Source organism: Macaca mulatta, chromosome 13, assembly GCF_049350105.2.
Source record: "Macaca mulatta isolate MMU2019108-1 chromosome 13, T2T-MMU8v2.0, whole genome shotgun sequence".
Taxonomy (NCBI): domain Eukaryota; kingdom Metazoa; phylum Chordata; class Mammalia; order Primates; family Cercopithecidae; genus Macaca; species Macaca mulatta.
This window is the reverse complement of record NC_133418.1, coordinates 85,875,789-85,896,231: the sequence shown is the minus strand read 5'-3', so window position 1 is coordinate 85,896,231 and position 20,443 is coordinate 85,875,789. Positions and strand designations below refer to the sequence as shown.

The 20,443-nt window shown below is 36.4% G+C and overlaps 1 protein-coding gene across 3 annotated transcripts in view; it reads right to left on the bottom strand.

Moving 5' to 3' along the window:
- SOS1 (SOS Ras/Rac guanine nucleotide exchange factor 1) overlaps positions 1-20,443 on the bottom strand; it is a 148,653-nt gene that overhangs the window by 68,534 nt on the left and 59,676 nt on the right. For all 3 annotated transcript variants that reach the window (XM_028831741.2, XM_028831742.2, XM_077959694.1), the window contains exons 2-6: positions 19,909-20,034; positions 11,083-11,214; positions 8,802-8,966; positions 6,384-6,593; positions 2,915-3,058 (exon numbers count right to left, since the gene is read on the bottom strand). In XM_028831741.2, coding sequence (XP_028687574.1) covers positions 2,915-3,058; positions 6,384-6,593; positions 8,802-8,966; positions 11,083-11,214; positions 19,909-20,034 — 777 coding nt within the window. The remainder of the gene's footprint in view (positions 1-2,914; positions 3,059-6,383; positions 6,594-8,801; positions 8,967-11,082; positions 11,215-19,908; positions 20,035-20,443) is intronic.

The window sequence follows — 20,443 nt, the reverse complement described above, 5'->3', positions numbered from 1 at the left end:
TTTTTTTTTTTGAGACAGAATCTTGCTCTGTCGCCCAGGCTGGAGTGCAATGGCGCAATCTCAGCTCACTGCAAGCTCTGCCTCCCGGGTTCACGCCATCCTCCTGCCTCAGTCTCCCATGTCTTAACAGCTTTTAAGATTTTCTCTTTTTTTCCCTTAAGACCAAGTCTTGCTCTGTCACCCAGTCTGGTGAAACCACCCAGTCTGGAGTACAGTGGCGCAAACTCAGCTCACTGCAACCTCTGCCTCCCAGATTCAAGCAATTCTCGTGTCTCAGCCTCCTGAGTAGCTCAGATTACAGGCTCCCGCCACCACGCCTGGCTAATTTTTGTATTTTTTAGTAGAGATGGTGTTTCACCATGTTGGCCAGGCTGGTCTCGAACTCTTGACTTCAAGCAATCCATCTGCCTCAGTCTCCCAAAGTGCTGGGATTACAGGCATCAGCCACTGCGCCCAACCCAAGATTTTCTTTATCTTTGATGTTCTGTAGTTTCACTGCCATGTTTTCAGCTGTGTGTTTATTTTTATTTATCATGAACAATATTTGGAATTCATTTTTGATGTGGGAACTAATGTCCTCATTCTTGAAAATTACCCATTTTTATGTTTTCAAATATGGTTTCTCCATCACTCTTTGTCTGGAACTCCTATTAGATGTATACTAAGCCTCTCAGCTTATCCTTATTACTTTTTTTTGAGATAGAGTCTTGCTCTGTCACTGGAGTGCAGTGGTGCGATCTCGGCTCACTGCAACCTCCACCTCCTGGGTTCAAGCAATTCTCCTGCCTCAGCATCCCAAATAGCTGGGATTACAGACATGCACCACCATGCCCGGCTAATTTTTGTATATTTAGTAGAGATAGGGTTTCACCATATTGGCCAGGCTGGTCTTGAACTCCTGACCTCAGGTGATCTGCCCGCCTCGGCCTCCCAAAGTGCTGGGATTACAGACGTGAGCCACAGTGCCCGGCTATGCTTATTACTTTCAATTGGTCTTTCATATTTCTTATCTTCGTCTGTGTGTCACATTCTCAGTGAAGTCCTCAATTCCATCTTCCAATTTACTAATTTTATCCTTGAACTGGGTCCAGCAAATGTTGTACTATATAAGTTATTTCAATGCTTGTATAATATATTTAATTCTCAAAATCTCTGTCTTTTGATATCTAGAAATCTGCTCATTTCCTTTCCACCTATTTTTGTTTCATAATATCTTCTTTATAAATGGATCATATTCCTTCACTTAGCTCTTTCAGCATCCTAAACTTTTAAACTTTTTGTATGTCTATTATACAAAATCAGTTTCATCTGGAATAAATTCATGTTGTAATTGTTGATTTTATTATCATTCTCAGAATTAGAATTTGCCTTGTTTTTTGGAAGTTTGTATTATATGCTTCTTGGTGGGAGACTTAATGTTTTGTTTCCTTTTTTTCTCCCATTCCTTTATGATCACTCTTCCAAACCAGAACCTACTCTTAAAATGACTTTGAGGGTTCAGGCTTCATATTAGCTTAATGCTGTAGGAAACTTTGTTAAGTTATTATTGTAAGGCAACGTTTTTGTCTCCCCACATCAAGTCCACAACTTTTTAGAAAACTTTACTGTAGATACCAGGTTGGCAGATTTTCCTAGCATCCTATTATAAGGAGGGACTTGAGCAAGAAGTCTTGCTCTGGCTTTCATGGAACACATTTGAAACAATTCACTGTCCTTAAGAGCCTAAACACCCAGATACCAGAGCTCACTACCTTGAATGTCTATTCCATTCCTGATCTTGTTTTCAAGTCTAGTATATATATTCCACATTTTTCTTTTTATACTTTATTACTTATGTGTGTTTGGAGCAGGAATGAAGGGGCTATGGTGATGCTTGAACTTACCATTCTATTTTGCCTGAAAGTCTTAATTTAAAAAAAAATTTTACAAGCTCAATGCTGTATCATAATGAGTGAGATTTTAGAATGAGAACACAGCAAACGCTAGAAACCTCAGAACGACTCTTAATGCTAACTTATTAGGACTGACTCATGTATTTTAGCATTTGAAATATCTGAGGAGTTAATTTGAAATATCTGAGGAGTTAATATCTTTCTATCTCATGGTATCTCAATCATCCAGATCCTGGATCCTACTGTCCTATTTACTTCATTCCTATTCTAAATAATAATGTAGTTATCACATACTGAGTAAGCTTACTATGTGAAGGTAGATAGGTAAATACTTCAGATAGGTTATTTAATTTTTCATGAAAATCCTGGTATTACAGATCGAGTATCTCTTACCCAAAATGAAGTGTTTAAGATTTCAGATTTTGGATTATTTGTATTATACCTACTGCTTCAGCATCCCGAGTCTGAAAATCCCAAATCTGAAATGCTCCAATGAGCATTTCCTTGGAGCATCATGTTGGAATAGTTTCAGATTTTGAAGCATTTCAGATTTGGGATGTTTGGATTAGGAATATTCAACCTATATTAAAATTCTTATTTTACAAATAAAGATATGGAGGTTTAAAGAAATGAAATAACTTGCCACTGGTCACACAACTAATAAGCAGCAGAGCTTAGACTGGAACACAAGTAATCTGACTTCAGGTGCAAGTTCTGTGGTCTCTTCCTTAATAGTCATTCATTGACTTTTCTTAACCTTTTACAGTAGGCCATTGGGTGACAGCTGTTATACCTCCCCTTGGTGGTATCTGCTTTTCTATAATTAACAAGAGACCACTTTTTCTGTTTGGTAAGATAACAGAAACATATGTTGACAATGACCCTATGGAAAAGGAGCAATAACAGATAAGTAGTGAACAATTTGTATCTATGACTTTAGCTGGAAAGAAATAAGACTCTTAATTTTAACGTAAATGTAGGTTTTTATGTAGACTTTTTGGGTATATAATTGAAGTACTTACCTCTGCTAAGTCTTCAAAGCAGCTTCCTACTAGTGGATGGGGACTGCCTTCATCTGTCATTTCTACTGTATCTTCTATATGGCCCAGTAACTTTACACTAAGTTCATGTATATCTACTATACGACTAAATATATTTTCTACATCCTGTTTGGGGGAAAACACATAAATTCAGTGAGGCTGTATTATTATAATATTAAACAAATTTTGAGCCAATAACTCATTTTATAATCACAAAATTTAACATGGCAGATACAGTGAAAAATGTTAATGATTTACAAATATGAATAAAAGATAATTCAAGAATTCCTTCTGCAAAGATGTACAACTTGCAAATACATTTCTCTAGGTCAGTGGTCTTGTAACTTTCTGGTCTCAGGACTCCTTCACACTCTTAAAAATTATTGAAGATTCTAAAAACCTTTTGTTTATAACTATGTATTTCAATGTTTACCATATTAGAAGTTAAAACCAAAATTTAAAAAAAATATTTAATTCATTAAAAATAATAAACCCATTATGTGTTAACAAAAATAGCACTTTTATAAAAAGTAGCCAAATTTTTTTTAAACCACAACAAAAAACATTCAGCAGAAGAATGGCAATGTTTTACATTTGCAAATCTCTTAACATAGTATACTAGAAGACGGCAGGATTTTCATATCTATTTCTGCATACAATCTGTTGTGATACATTATTTCGAAGTATATGAAAAATATAGCTTTTCTGTGTAATTTTTCTATTGAGATAAAACTCATATACCATAAAATTCACTCGTTAAAAGTGTAGTTACTAGTCAATGGTTTCAATATTGGTTGTGCAGTCATCACCAGTATCAAATTCTAGAACATTTTATTACCATGAGAAGAAACCCTATGATTTTTTTGGAAGGTGAATAGCTAAATATCCGGTACAGTCACTCCCCAGTGCCTGGCAACCACTAATCTACTTTGTCTCTATGGATTTGCCTATTCTGGACTTTCCATATAAATAGAGTGACTATCCTTTTATGGTTCTTTACTAAAATTCAACAAATGATAGTTTCTTAAGGGTTAGTTGCAACATAGAATCTGAAACCATATCCATTTTGTACTTTAAATTAAAATTGGTTACTATTATTTGATTTCTTTTTTTATCAGTGACTATATTTATCAAGTCGACTTTGAGGCATGGCTTATATAAGAAACTCCTATTTTAAATGTTGTTTTGGTGAGATTTTGTGTAGTTATTCACCCTTCTAACCACCAGCACAATCAAGATACAGAACCTTTTCATCATCTTAACTTCTTAAGATGTGCCCCATTTCCATCAACCCTTACTAGGCCTCACTCCCAGGAAACCTGTGATCTCCTTTTTGTCTCTACAGAAATGTCTTTTCTAGAATATTAAATAAATGGAATCATATATTGTCTTTTGTGCCTAGTGTTTTGCTTATATTTTTGAGATGCACCCATGCTGTTGCATGCATAACTATTTCATTTTTTTTTTATTCCTCAGTAACATTCCACTGTATGGTCATACCACAGTTTGTTTATACATTCACCTGCTGATGGACATTTGAGTTGTTTCCAGTTTGGGGCTATTACAAATAAAGCTGCTATGAACATTCATGAACCAGTTTTGCATGGACATGTTTTCACTTCTTCTGGTTAAAAACCTAAGAGTAGAATTGCTGGGCAATATGGTTAGTTTATGTTTATTGTTATAGAGAACTGCCAAACTAGCCAGGCATGGTGGCTCACGCCTGTAATCCCAGCATTTTGGGAGGCCGAGGCTGGTGGATCACTTAAGGTCAGTTTGAGACCAGCCTGGCCAACATGGTAAAACCCTGCCTCTACTAAAAACACAAAAATTAGTCAGGTGTGGTGGCACACACCTGTAATCCCAGCTACACGGGAGGCTGAGGCAGGAGAATGGATTGAACCCGAGAGGCAGAGGTTACAATGAGCCAAAATCGCACCCCTGCACTCCAGCCTGGGCAACAGAGCAAGACTACATCTCAAGAAAAAAAGAGAGAGAGAACTGCCAAACTGTTTTCCAAAATCTGCCAGTTTACATTCTCAAGTAATGTGGGAATTTTATATTCCCACAAGCAGTTGCTCCATACCCATTTCAACTTTTGGTATTGTAAGTCATTTACATTTTAGCCTTTCTAATGAGAATGTAGTAGTATGTCATGGTTTTAACTTACATTTCTCTAATGATTAGTGATGCTGAACACCTTTTGATGTGCTTTTTGGCCATTTTGGTTCTTGATTTTTGTGTCCTCAGAAACCTTTGCCTCTTCTTTACTCTTTTTGTTAAGCAACTTTATTGAAACATTATTTAGAAACCATACAATGTATCCATTTAAAGTGAGTGATTTAATAGTCTTTAATATATTTACAGATTTGTACAACCATCACGATAATCTACTGCTTTATTTTTTAATGTTCACTCATTGCCACAGCTTGAGCCCAGTCCCAGCCTCTGTAGTGAGCACTGCTTCTCTATCAGTCATTTATGCCTGTGTGGCTACAGTTCCAGGAATTACCAGTGTGTAGCTCCTATGACAATCTCACCTGTTCTCACTCAGCATTTCTTCAGGACCCAGTTAGGTTAGTTTGATTACTACAGTAAGATCAGTAATCCTTTGTCTAAGTGTCAATGTTACTAGCCCCTTCCTTTGTGCTCCCAATACTACTGCTGTCATACTTCTAATAGGGTAATTACCACATTTTATTGCAATGTATAGTTTATATCTCTGTCTTGACTAAACTTAAGGAAAGGAACTGTTTTTCTTTTCTTTTCTTTTTTTTTTTTTTGAGATGGAGTCTCGCTCTGTTGACCAGGTTGGAGTACAGTGGCGCAATCTCGGCTCATTGCAAGCTCCGCCTCCAGGGTTCACGCCATTCTCCTGCCTCAGTCTCCCGAGTAGCTGGGATTACAGGCGCCCACCACCACGCCCGGCTAATTTTTTGTATTTTTAGTGGAGATGAGGTTTCACCATGTTAGCCAGGATGGTCTCGATCTCCTGACTTCGTGATCCGCCCACCTTGGCCTCCCAAAGTGCTGGGATTAGAGGCGTGAGCCACCGCGCCCAGCAGAACTGTTTCTTATTCATCTTTGAATCCCTGCTGCCAAGCATGGTACCTGACAATACAGTTGGCATTGATGAAGTGTAGGCTGAATGATTCAAATGACTCAAACAAAAATATCTTCCACCTAAACAAGAAGCTTTATCCTTTGGAGTACATGGACAATTCTGTGAATTCATTTTCACTTACATAATCAGTCTACTTTGTATTTTGTCTCTTAATTTCTGATGTTAAATCTCTTGAAACTGTTATAGCACTTTGTGATCATGAATTAAGTACCACAACTTAAAAAAATTAACAAATTAGTAATCATGAACTATACAACTTCAAATTTGAAGTGGTCATGCAAATTTCAGAACACATCCAATGACAGGCATATATACAATGATACTTACATTAGCTGAAAACAATTTTGAATTGGAGACAAAGGGTTCTCTAAAAACTTTTATAATTAGATTTAGTTCCCTTATATATTGTCGAATTTCTGCCATAAATGCTTTTACCAAATCATAGTAAGTTTGTTCTCCTGAGGTGGAAGGCTCTTCATCAGTTAAAGATAATATATTAATATCTTCTACATCTTGATGAAACATATCCATCAATACCTATATAGTCAGAGATATAAAAAAATAAAATATGAAGCTTTCGTCAAATTTGACGTGAAATGCTTTAAGTTCTCTGAATAAAGTTCTTAAATGATAAAAAAGCAAACAAGCAAATTTCTCCTCTTGGATATATTGCCAGCATTCCTCCACAGCTTCTCTAAAACAGAATTCAACATCTGATATCACTTACTACACTCCTCCAAGTTCTCTATCACTACTAGTATTCATCTGTCTGTCTCTCTTGTTAACCTATTACTTCCAATGTGTTTCCAGATCCTGTCTTTAATTTCTCTGACTTGGTTTTCTCTGTTTTATACCCTGCCATCATCACTTTATTCCATGGCCTCAGTATCTCATATTTAAATAATTTTTATAGCCTTCTATTTGGCCTATTTTCCTACATTTGTTGGGAACTGGTCAAAATAAGCTTTTATTTTCTGCAAGAAGTCTACTGTTACTAATCTTGCTAGAACACATCTTTCCCCTTCTTGCGAACTTCTACAGCATCATATCTCTATAACACAATAAAATAATATTTTATCTTGCGTGCTTTCTGATTGTTTCATGCATGTAAGTACAACTTCATCAACTCTGAAGCCTTGTTTTATATATACTTCTCTTGCATCTCCTGCCTGTGTTAACATGTAGTAGGTATTCAAAAATATTTTATTTATCTGCCTTCATTAAAAAACATCAAGTATTTCATATTCGTCTAGATAGTAATTTTTTAAAACTAAATACTTAATCATTTAAAAATACCCAAACATTTGAAATTCTTCTTCAAATCAGGTGGGTTTTTTCACTCTATATGGCCACATTCTCAAAGAACAAATAAATACTAAAACATAATTTAATGGAATCAGTAATCAGAAATAATATTCCAAATCAGTAAGAGTATAATGAGGAAAATGGAATGAAATGCTTCAACAGAAAATATTTTCCTTTCTGCAAAGTTGTTTCCGTAAAATGAACATCCTTAGGTAATGACGAAAAGCTTTAGACTCAGAGAGACCTGGAGTTCAAGTCTAGGCTTTGAAACTTCTCAGAAAATTCTGGACCAATTTCTTTATCCCTGTGAATTTCAGTCTCCTTTTTATAAAATGTAGATAAGATCACTCACCTTAGAGGAATATCATAAGGACCAATGGAGATACGCCACATATATGCCTAACCTTCAGTAAGTGTTTGTTCTTATTATTATTATTGTAAAACCACAAAGTAGTATCTGAAGAAAGCTAGGTGCCAAAGTAAAACTATCGTTTTGAGGTTTTACATTTTGAAAAATTGTTTTTAAGTAAATCCATAACCTTATAAATCTTTCAATCCAAATAAATTTTAACAAATTTACAGCCGGGCGCGGTGGCTCAAGCCTGTAATCCCAGCACTTTGGGAGGCCGAGACGGGCGGATCACGAGGTCAGGAGATCGAGACCATCCTGGCTAACACGGTGAAACCCCTTCTCTACTAAAAAAATACAAAAAACTAGGCGGGCGCCTGTAGTCCCAGCTACTCCGGAGGCTGAGGCAGCGTAAACCCGGGAGGCGGAGCTTGCAGTCAGCTGAGATCCGGCCACTGCACTCCAGCCGGGGCGACAGAGCGAGTCTCCGTCTCAAAAAAAAAAAAAAAAGAAAGAAAGAAATTTACTATTTGCCAGGCGCGGTGGCTCACGCCTGTAATTCCAGCACTTTCGGAGGCTGAGGCAGTCAGGAGTTTGAGATCAGCCCGACAAACATGGTGAAACCCTGTCTCTACTAAAAACAAAAAAAAAAAAATAAGTCAGCCATGGTGGCATGTGCCTGTAATCCCAGCTACTCAGGAGGCTGAGGCAGGAGAATCGCCTGAATCCAGAAGGCGGAGGTTGCAGTGAGCCAAGATTGTGCCACTGCACTCCAGCCTGGGCGACAGAGCGAGATTCCATCTCAAAAAAAAGAAAAGAAAAAAGAAATTAACTATTAAGAGATTACTCTAATTAACCCTAGTTGCAACAGCACAGAAGAAAAAAACTGCATGACATATATTTAAACACATTTTAATATCATATATCTAATATCTTATTTCTATAAAGTGGTATCTTGAATCCCTGCTATTAGGTTACTGGAGATATTCCCCAACACGTAGTACAATTTTATTCTACATGAATAGCATGTTAGCATTTAATAAGTCATAAAAAGAAACTTAAGAAAAAAATATAAAAGCTCAATTTCCTACCTTGTCAGCACACATTGCCACTTTAATATCTTGTTTTGTAATTTCATAATGCCGTATATTTCTTACATAATTCCCAACCAGCTTTAAAATGTCTGCAGAAATGTATTCTAAGACTGCTACTATGTAAACAGAAACCTGATGGTCAATTTTATAACCTAGGACCTCCTGCAAAATTAAAAGAAAAGTATGTTTAAACATCATATACTGTAAATTTAACACACTGATTAAAAATAAAAAACATATTTGCAACTTAGCTTACACTTTTTTCCTGAGGCCTGTGCTTACCAACAATATTTAATTTTAAGTGGTTCAACAATGAATAATATATGTATTACTATTGAAAATGTAAGCTAAGACAAGGCAAGGCAAAATTACCTCTAATGATGTAAAATACTTAAGCAGCAGAGATTACAAATAGATAATCCCTAACCTATAAAGGAAGACCCAAGTTTGGAGAAGGGAATAAATGCTCCTTGTTACCTAATTCGGAATACCTGGAAGTAACTACAACAAACAAGTTTTTTCTTTTACAAAAAATGAGAGTTAATATATTATTGGTATCTAGGAATCTCTACCAGGCTTATACTTTTATCTTTACCAAGGGAAGATGGGCTCCCCCAAACTATAGTGGGCACATTCCTGGTATAACCCTGGCAATTTCTATGAAAACAAAATTCATGGCCGGGCGCGGTGGCTCAAGCCTGTAATCCCAGCACTTTGGGAGGCCGAGACGGGCGGATCACGAGGTCAGGAGATCGAGACCATCCTGGCTAACACAATGAAACCCCGTCTCCACTAAAAATACAAAAAAATTAGCCGGGCGTGGTGGCGGCGCCTGTAGTCCCAGCTACTCGGGAGGCTGAGGCAGGAGAATGGCGGGAACCCGGGAGGCGGAGCTTGCAGTGAGCCGAGATCGCGCCACTGCACTCCAGCCTGGGTGACAGAGCGAGACTCCGCCTCAAAAAAAAAAAAAAAAAAAAAAAAGAAAGAAAACAAAATTCATGTTATGTCCTACTGAATAATGGCTGCTGTTAAGAAAATGTTAAATAGCCCTAGTATTAGACTTCAAAGAGAATATGGGCTTTTGTGGGACTGGTCTGTTCATACAGAATAACAAAATCTATTTTCCAAACAACTCATTTAAGGGAAAAAAACAACTTTGAAATAAGAAGTTTGTTACAAACTGGAGACAGGCTGTATTTATCTTTTAGGGTATATAAAAACTATTAAATGTATCATGATAAAGGTGTATTAAAATAAATTGAAATGATATTCACAATTAGCACATAAAACTCAAAATCTAGGATTATTAACATAGTATTTATATACCTCAATTTAATTCTCTTAGAATACAATTCAATGTATGGCCAATGAAAATCATGAAGAGAATGATGAAGTAGTTTTCCATAAGGCAGATATTTCTATTCAAACAATTGAATGCAAAATACAATCTTAAACTCATTCAAGTGTTTAACTTTAAATTTTGGAAAACATCAAGCAAACCTGAACTTTCTGACACTATCACTTAGAGTCTTGTGAACTTGGCCTAGAAGTTACTTAATCACTTTCTGCCTCTGTCACTTCATTTACAAACTATGGATAATAACAACTTTGTTGAGTAATAAAACTCAATGTATACAAGTATTAACATTTTGTCCATATTATAGTATGTACAAAATCGCTGGCATTTAAGTTTTCACTTATTATAATACCTATATTTTTGTTGTGAGAGATAACAGTAGTTCATTATATTAACTAAAATAAAAAATAGCATTACTTGAGCTTCCAGCAATTTTTCTATTAGTTCCGTAGAGACTCAACTGACTTATTGATTTACATGGAAAATAGGACTGGAGAGTTTAGGTGATCTTTTTGTTCAGAGATTACACATAGCCTTATGGCCTTTTCACAGAGGTCTCTACACAAAGTATTAACATCAAAAGGATTTATAGGAACACAGGTCTAACCAAGAAGAGGAGTTTTATAAATTCTCTTTGTGGTCCTAATTACATCTGAGATAAACAAAATGCACAATGACTTTCTTAGTCCTCTCAACTTGCTTATTACTATTGATATGAAATTACTTTAAATCATGTTGCCCAGTTTATATTTTCTTATTATCATAGCATCCCCTCCCACCACATAAATCTCTGGAAAACTTAGAATGAGAGAATTTTACTCTTAAGTTGACTCAATTATCCATAAAATATATTCTTATTGTATAAAAATGGTGGGTTTTATTTTTCCCTTAAAAGGCAAGAAGGCAGTATTTCAGCATTACCTTTAATAAAGGATGGATTTTTTCTACTGGGAGGGATAAAGGGTTTCTTCGCTTCCTCTTTTCAATAGCTGATTGGGCATCAGCTATTGCCCACTTATCAATTGGATGAGGGAAACTTTTTTGAACACGTTCCTTGGAAAATAGGAAAACAACAACTAAGCAAATATATTAAATAGTGCTCTTCACTTAAAATTTACTTTTAAAATCAAAGAATACCAAAAGTAGAGCTTTTCACATGTGGTATAATTTACAAACATATTGAAACTAAGAGAAAACAGTAATTGTCAATGAATTAGTTCCTTAATTAGGCAATAAGAGACTAAACATTCTTTCTATTATCTAGGGGAAATATCACATCCTGAATTTCAACTTCACTGTGATAAAGCTAATTACAAGAATGAGTAGAAGCTACCTTAAATAGTACTTGTCTAAAATTTCAAGGAACAACACCCAAGATCAAGAAGTAAATATCTAAATCCAGTTCTCACTCGTCCTTACTTTCAGTACTAATTACATGCAGCATTTTTCAATTGGAAACCTCTATGAATATTCTTTATCCACCATGCAAAGGCACTTCAGAACTATTTACAAATCATGGAAAGCAACAGTTTGCATTGGTGACAGCAATTTTAATACACTGTAATTTCTTTAAAGTCCTCCCATAGTCATTCATTTTTAACAAAATACTTCAATTTAATTTCCAGAAATTCTTTAGTTAAAACTTCCACTGAGAGTGAAAGAACTCAGGTTACTATCACAGTTGAATTTCCTTCCTTATTAAACTAATTCACTTCAAAAAGGCACTTTCATCCTCTCAAAACTTTTAAAAATTCACTTGCAGGATACCATAACTAAAACCAGTAGAGGTCGCTATTACATAACTTTTACACGTGTTTTGAATAAATGAGTATTCAACTAGTATATAAAAACTAGATGAAATTAAACATCATCCCTAATTATAAATCTGAATAAAAAGTTTTAATTATTTGCTAGTAAAATGGAAAATAAAAAACGTGTGATGCCCTGTGATGTCCTTGGTGGTGAGAAGGGTGGAGAACACAATGATTCTTGGAAATCTTAAGAGCAAATGTATAAATTGAGGGGTGTAATCCACTCAATTTTAATAAATCTTATCTTCATCTATGTCCAAGGCTAAATCAGCTTCCAAATAAAGTTATTTTAATTCTAATTAATCAAATTAGAAGCATGTTGAAATAAATTATAGTAGTTAAAAATGGGGTTTACAAACGTTTTCAACTGTCTGGTTGAAAAGCTATTTGCCAGGACACCAGCCTCATACAGTAAAAGGCAATACAAAGGTCCAAATATGGAGAAGGCATCGCAGATAAAAAAAGGGAAAAGGGAAGGGGTAAAGGGAGAGAAGGGAACATCCAAAACAAGAATTCTTTTCTTTTTTCCAAGTTTATTTTACAGACTTGCTAATCCAAAAATGACAAGATATTCAGGACTAACTTATGTGGTTTTCAGTTAAAATGTTTATAGTGATGGGTTTAACCCATGATTAACTAAGTGTAACCATGGTACAAACCTAATAATGCTATGACCCTGTGGCTTTCCAACATTTTTTAAAACCCCAACTCATAGTAAGAATAAATTTTCAACACATTTTTACATTATACCCTAAAATACTGCACACATAGTCAAATGAAGCAAAGTTTCCTAAAACAAACCTGTCCTTATTATATGTAGCACACTGGCATTTTCTATTCTGTTTTTTATTTATATATTTACTTATTTTGAGACAGAGTCTTGCTCTGTTGCCCAGGCTGGAGTGCAGTGGTGCAATCTCAGCTCACTGCAACCACCACTCCCAGGTTCAAGTGATTCTCCCGCCTCAGCCTCCCAAGTAGCTGGGATTACAGGCGTGTGCTACCATGCCCAGTTAATTTTTGTATTTTTAGTAGAGATGGGTTTCCCCATGTTGGCCAGGCTGGTCTTGAACTCCTGACCTCAGGTGATCCGCCCACCTAAGCCTCCCAAAGTGCTAGGATTATAGGTGTGAGCCACTGTGCCCGGCCTGTTTCATTTTTTAAAATGAGGTTGGGCAATGCACTAAAGTAATTTTATGACTCCAGGCCATGACCTGGATTCTAAAAACACTGGTGCACAGTGTAGATATAAAAGCAGTAGAAAAAAGTAAAAATTAAAAAAAAAAAGCAATAGAAAAGGACAGAAGTTGAACTCAACCTGACAATTAATTCTAAATAGATTTACATGTCTTTGAAAAAAAAAATCACCAGTGGTGGAATTACAGAGACTAACTGTAGGAAGGGGTTGAGGTAGAAGAAAAAACAGAACAGCAACCCCTGTCCATTATCAATTACGTCTACCTCATTCCAGGTTTATTGTTTTGAGGAAGTAAAGAAGAGGAAAGAAAATCTCGAATGATTTTTAAAAAGGCAAAGTGGTAATAATGAAGCACAGCACATTTTAAACTTACTTACAAGGGTATTAATGAAATCCAATTACCAAATATATACTTAGGAGATAATGCCAAGGGTCAAAATGCATGGGGAAAAATTCATAGGGTTTTTTTTTTTTTTTTAAAAAAAGGTGTTTCGAATGTGGAGAGGCCAAACCGAAGGAATTACTTTATTTCTTGTAGTGGCAAATTTATAATTTTATAGCAAAATAAAATTTCTTTCACAAATATTTTATATTTCTTTACTTTTTATTTATTTTGAGGGGAAACAGGGTCTTGCTCTATCACCCAGGCTGGAGTGCAATGATGCGATCATAGCTCACTGGAGCCTCAAACTCCTGGGCTTAAGTGATCCCCCTGCCTCCGCCTCCCAAGTAGCTGGGACTATATGTATGTGCCCCCACGTCCAGCTAATTTTTTTATTTTTAGTAGAAATGAGATCTTGCTATGTTGCCCAGGCTACTCTGGAACGCCTGAGCTCAAAGTGATCCTTCTCCCTTGGCCTCCCAAAGTGCTGGGATTACACACATGAGCCACTGCACTCAGGCCTTCATGTATTTTTAAAAAGAAGGCCAAGGAGGACTGATCAATGAAAGATTCATGAATTAGAATACTATTACTCTCCTAATTTCAAGATTAATACTTTTATTTGTATTAAATGAGAAACTCTATCTTTATTAATATCTAGTACCTCTGGGAAACATTAATGAGATACAGAGCTAAGTTTGAGATTCACCTCTATTATTAGCAGAACGCTGTTTTTTCCTTTACATAAAAAATAGGTTTAAAAAGATAATCTTGGCCAAACCCAATACAAATATTCTAGGTCCTATATAAATTCCTACATATGTACTTCAGTTAAAAAAAATTTAGATCCTCATATACTTTTGTATGTGTGGGAGAAATTTGTTTTTGTTTAGAAAGGTAGAAAATATGGATAAATTATTTGGGGAATCTAAATGTTAATGGAAAGCTTATTACAAATTATAGGGACTTGGCTGGGTGTGGTGGCTCATGCCTGTAATCCCAGCACTTTGGGAGGCTGAGGTGGGCGGATTGCTTGAGGTCAGGAGTTCAAGACCAGCCTGGCCAATATGGTGAAAACCTGTCTTTACTAAAAATACAAAAATTAGCCAGGCATGGTGGTGCACGATTGTAGTCCCAGCTACTCAGGAGGCTGAGGCACGATAATCGCTTGAACCTGGGAGACAGAAGTTGCAGTGAGCTGAGATCATACCACTGCACTCCAGCCTGGGTGACACAGCGAGTCTCTGTCTCACAAAAAAAAAAAAAAAAAAAGAAAAGAAATAAAAAAAAAAAGAAAAGAAAAGAAAGAAAGAAATTACAAGGACTCTTTAGGATTCCAAGGGAAAAAAGCTAAAGAAAAAAATTAATGGAAAAAGAAATCAGACATTTGACATTTTACGATGAAGGGCTAATGACAAGAAAAAGTCTAAGATAAAGGAGTTTAAAAAAAAAAAAAAAAAAAAAAGCCTGAGATGAATGAGGAAAAGAAAAATGTATCAGTGTCCTAAGAAATCAAAGCTGGTTAAATATAGGTACGTATACACCAGAAAGGGAAGGCATAACAAAGGAAATCAGTCTAGTCAAGTAAAGAACAAGTACAATTATGAAAGGACAAGACCTAAGAAATTAGAGAATATACTAGGGTCATAACACAGGAAAAAAATATTAGCTTTTGCCTCTATTTTTTCAAAGTTTAAATACAGAAAATTATACTTATTATAAAAGAGGGAAAAATAAACCAGATTGGAGCAATTTTTATACTATCTTTTAACATTTGAATTAATTGGAATCAACAGAGCCAAATAATATATACCCTTCTTCTGCATTCCCAAAGCATTAAAATACATATAATACAGTGGGCCTTCCATATCCATGGTTCTGCATCTGTGGATTCAACCAACCGCAGATCAAAAATATTAAAAAAAAATTTAAAAAATACAAAATTTAAAATACAATGTAGTAACTATTTACATATAATTCGATTTTTTTTTTTTTAAGAGTTAGGGTTTCACTCTGTCACCCAGACTGAAGTGCACTGGCACGATCATAGCTTACTGTAGCCTTGAACTCTTGGGCTCAAGTGATCCTCCCACCTCAGCCTCCTGAGTAGGTGGGAGTACAGGCGCAAGCCACTACACTTGGCAACATTTACTTTGTATTAGGTATTGTATAAGTATTCTAGAGATGATTTAAAGCATATGGGAGGGTGTTCATTAGTTATATGCAAATACTATGCCATTTAATATAAGGGACTTGAGCATCCATGGATTTTGGTATCTTCAGGCAGCAGCCTGCAACCAATCCCCCACAGAAACTGAGGCACGACTCTACTCCCTTATTCATCTACAACACTGCCTGACAGTAAATACTAATATATTGGCAGTACAGATTAGTAATTACTGGCTACATCAATAAAACAAAATTCCACTCATTTGGACTATGACACAATTTGTGATAATCTGTAGTACAATTTACCAAAACTTTTTAATTACCATCAGCAAAATATGTATGCACAATCCATCTGTTTTCAAGCACTTTTGAAGCACCTATTTTCCTAAAACTATAGGGCAACTAAAAATCACTCTTAGACATATCCCCTAGGAGCTACCAAATTAAGTAGTAATTGCTACCGTACTTTGAATTATGCTTATACTTTAAAGCAAAGTGTATTTTTCAAACATTTTTTTTTCAAACTTCTTTTTTTTTTCCTTTTAGACAGAGTCTCACTCTGTCAGGAGTGCAGTGGCACGATCACAGCTTACTGCAGCATCAACCTCCTGGGCTCAGGCAATCCTCCCACCCCAACCTATCAGGTGGCTGGGACCACAGGCATGCACCCTCATAGCCAGCTAATTTTTTGTATGTTTAGTAGAGACAGGGTTTTGCCACATTGCCCAGGCTGGTCCTGAACTCTTGGGCTCAGGCAATCTGCCCACATTGGCCTCCCAAAGTGCTGGGATTACAGGTGTGAACCTGTAATTTCACCAAATTACCAGCCAAATTTATTTATTCCTTACATTGACTGTACATGTATATCATGTACAACATGATGATGCTTGGAAGTACATATATGCTGTGGAATGGCTAAATCTAGCTAATTAACAAATGCATTACCTCACATAGTTATTTTTGTGGTGAGAACAATCAATATCCACTCTTAGCATTTTCAAGAGTACAATATACCATGATTAACTATAGTCACCATGCTGTACAATAGGATCTCTTGAACTTATTCCTCCTAACTGTAAATATGTATTCTTTGAATGAATCTTCCCCAATTCCTTTTCTCTCCAATCTATACAGCCTCTGAGAACCATTACGAAGTGTATTCTTTAGAAAGATTTTTAAATGTGCATATTCTGCTAATTCAGATTGATCTATTTTTAAAATACATTTTTTTCTTTTTCTTTTTTTTTTTTTGAGATGGATCTTGCTCTGTCACCCAGACTGGAGTACAATGGTGCAATCTTGGCTCACTGCAACTTCTGCCTCCCACAATGGTGCAATCTTGGCTCACTGCAACTTCTGCCTCCCAGGTTCAAGAAGTTCTCCTGCCTCAGCCTCCTGAGGAGTTGGGATTACAGGTGCCTGCCACCACGCCCAGCTAATTTTTTGTATTTTTTTTTTTCTTTTAGTAGAGATGGGTTTTCACCATGTTGGCCAGGCTGTTCTCAAACTCCCAACCTTAGGTTATCTGCCTGCTTCGGCCTTCCAAAGTGCTGGGATTACAGGTGTGGGCCACTATGCCCAGCCTCTAAATACATTTTTCTTATGTGACCCTCAAAACCTAAGAAAAATATTTTATGACTCATCACAAAACATACTTAGGGCTTGCTAAATTTAGGAACCTTGTTATTTTAATAGAAAGTTTTGTAAGTGTATTAAAGAAATACTGAATCCTAGTGAATGAGGAAAATGGAAAATTATTTCCTGATAAAAGAATATAAGACACCATTTGCTATGGTCCAAATGTTTGTGCCCCTCCCAAATTCATGTTGAAACCTAAACCCCACTGTGGTGGTATTAAGAGGTATTAACATCACTCTTCCATTCTCATGTAAAGTCCTGCTACCATTCTGTCCAACTTTATGGTTTACATTAGGGACACACAAAATACCCTGGCCTCTTAATTCCATAAACACCTCATCTTGGGGACCTTCACCCCTGGTCTAGCCACATCCTGCTTTGTAACTATGTTACTTAATGAAATCTTACATTCAAACAACTCTTTCTCTCATCTCAATCTATTCTATTTATCTCTTTCAGATGTCCTAATATTATCAGTTCTCTGACCTTACTGAGAACTCTAGTACCCTGTTCTCTCCATGTTTTTCCATTATATGTGCCCTCTCCTACCTGGTATTAGAATGCATGCTCAAAAAGCTAGACTTTCTGGTTAAAAGTCTTGGCTTCACTACTTAATAACTATGACCTTGGGCAGGTTATTCAACCTCTCTGTGCTTCAGTTTCCACATTCATTCATTCAACTTATATTTCTGAGTGTCTTCTCTGTGCCAGATATTGTTCTCGGTGCTGGTGATTCAACAGTGAACAAGTAAAAAAAAAAAAAAAAAAAAAAAAATCCCTGGAGCTTACATTCTAGTAGGGAAAAAACCAATACCATCTTGATGGGATTATTACAAGGTTTAAATGAAATACAAAGCATGAAAGTATTCAGACTAGTGCATAATACTATATAGCAAACCAATCAGCTATTATCACATTTCACTTTTTTCCTTATCCAATTTTGATTCAGTGATGCTCTTCTCAGCAGTTTCTCATTGGAAGTGCCTGTCTATCAATTCCTCAGCGTCAGGGGAGTAGGACAAGGCCTGAGGTTGCTAGAGATTACTTCCTACCAAATCACTGTGTGCCATAAAAACATTACATTCTATGTGTGTTGTGTCCTGAAAAGGTTGCAAAGCACTGCTATTACCAGTTTTTACAATTCCCTTGCCCTACTGTTCTGCTGCTATACATCCATGAGGAAACACCATTCAGTCCAACTATCTTTTTTTTGTGCTCACACTTGAGTGCTGCAAAAGCAAAGTCACAGAAACTCAAAGATTTGAACTACTGTACACTTGAAGTCATTAAAGTCAAATGGTCCTTCATCATTGCCAGAGAACTCTTTCTATTTCTAGCTGTATCTCCCATTTTCTACAGTTGGTACTTCAAACCTTTTTTTCTCTCCAACTTTCGACTCCTTCTGAACTCAGTTTAGATATATCTTCTTCTTGGAAGCTATCCCAAACCCCAAAGCCTCTATTAGTTGCCCCTTTCATGGTTTCCCATATACTCTTTACTCATAGAATATCACATTATGTTACTGACTACATATCTATCTGTATCTCCATTAAATCATAAGCCCTAAAAAGACAGGGGCCATATCATCTTTTTAAGAGATTACAGAACCTCCTTCCTAGGTGTTTAGATGATTCCCTCTCTCTCAATTGCTAGGAAATAATTCACTTACGACTTAAAATACATGTAACAACTGAAGATCAAAACATTAACAGAAATGTTTTTGGAATGTTAGCTGGCTTTAATAAAAGAAATGCTTGGACATATGCCACTCCTAAAAGTATGGGTATATCATTCTATCATCAAGAAATTGTTCAGTTTAGCTTACAAACAAAAAATGAATAGTTTAACAGCTGGAATATATATAAACTATCATATATGCAATACAGGCTGATTATCCCTAATCCAAAAATCCAAAATCTGAAACTTTTAGCTTCTTTTTTTTTTTTTTTTTTTAAGACAGGGTTCCACTCTTTCATTCAGGGCTTACTGGAGCTTCCATCTCCTGGGCTCAAGTGATCCTTGTGTCTCAGCCTCCTGAGTAGCTGGGACTACAGACTGGCACATGCCACCATGCCTAGCTAATTAAAAACAAATTTTTTTTAGAGATGGGGTCTCACTTTGTTTCCCAGGCTGGTCTCAAACTCCTGGGCTCAAGTGATCCTTCCGCTTTGGCCTCCCAAAGTGCTCGGATTACAGGCTTGAGCCACCACATCAGGCCAAAGTTCAGAACTTCTAGACGCTGACATGATGCTCACTGGAACACTTCAGAGTTTGGGTTTTTGGATTTGGGATGCTCAGCCAGTAAGTATACAGCAAATATTCAAAAAAAAACAAAAAACAAAAAAACCCCCAAAACCTCAAAATCTAAAACACTTCTGTTCCCAAGCATTCTGGATAAGGGATACTCAACCTGTAAAGAGTAAAATCCAGGCTGCATTTTCTTATATACCATATATATATATATGGAGCAAATTCTTTCCCCCTTCACTGACATTACAGCCAACACACAAATTAGATATAAAGTAAATACAAGACAACATTTGTCATACCTCTACATCTGAAGCACTTCGGGGCTGAGCTTGACATAGCATATTTAATAATTGCAAAATTAATTCTTCAACATACTGAAGAGCATCATCATTAGACTCGAGAGTAGGATGAACTTGCCCCTGGACCTATAAACAAAAAGCAAAGTAATTAAAACGTGGGTTCCATATCATTAAACAAATTTTTAAAACTTTAAAAAATGTGGGTTTGTGGCCGGGCACGGTGGCTCATGCCCGTAATCCCAGCACTCTGGGAGACTGAGGCGGACAGATCACCTGAGGTCAGGAGTTTGGGACCAGCCTGGCCAACATGGTGAACCCCCATCTCCACTAAAAATACAAAAACTACCCAGGTATGGTGGTGTGCGCCTGTAATCCCAGCTATCCAAGAGGCTGAAGCAGGAGAATTGCTGGAACCCAGGAGGCAGAGGCTGCAGTGAGCCAAGATCGTGCCACTGCACTCCAGCCTGGGCGATAGAGCAAGACTGTGTCTCAAAAAAAAAAAAAAAAAAAAAAAAAAAAAAAAGTGGGTTTGTAC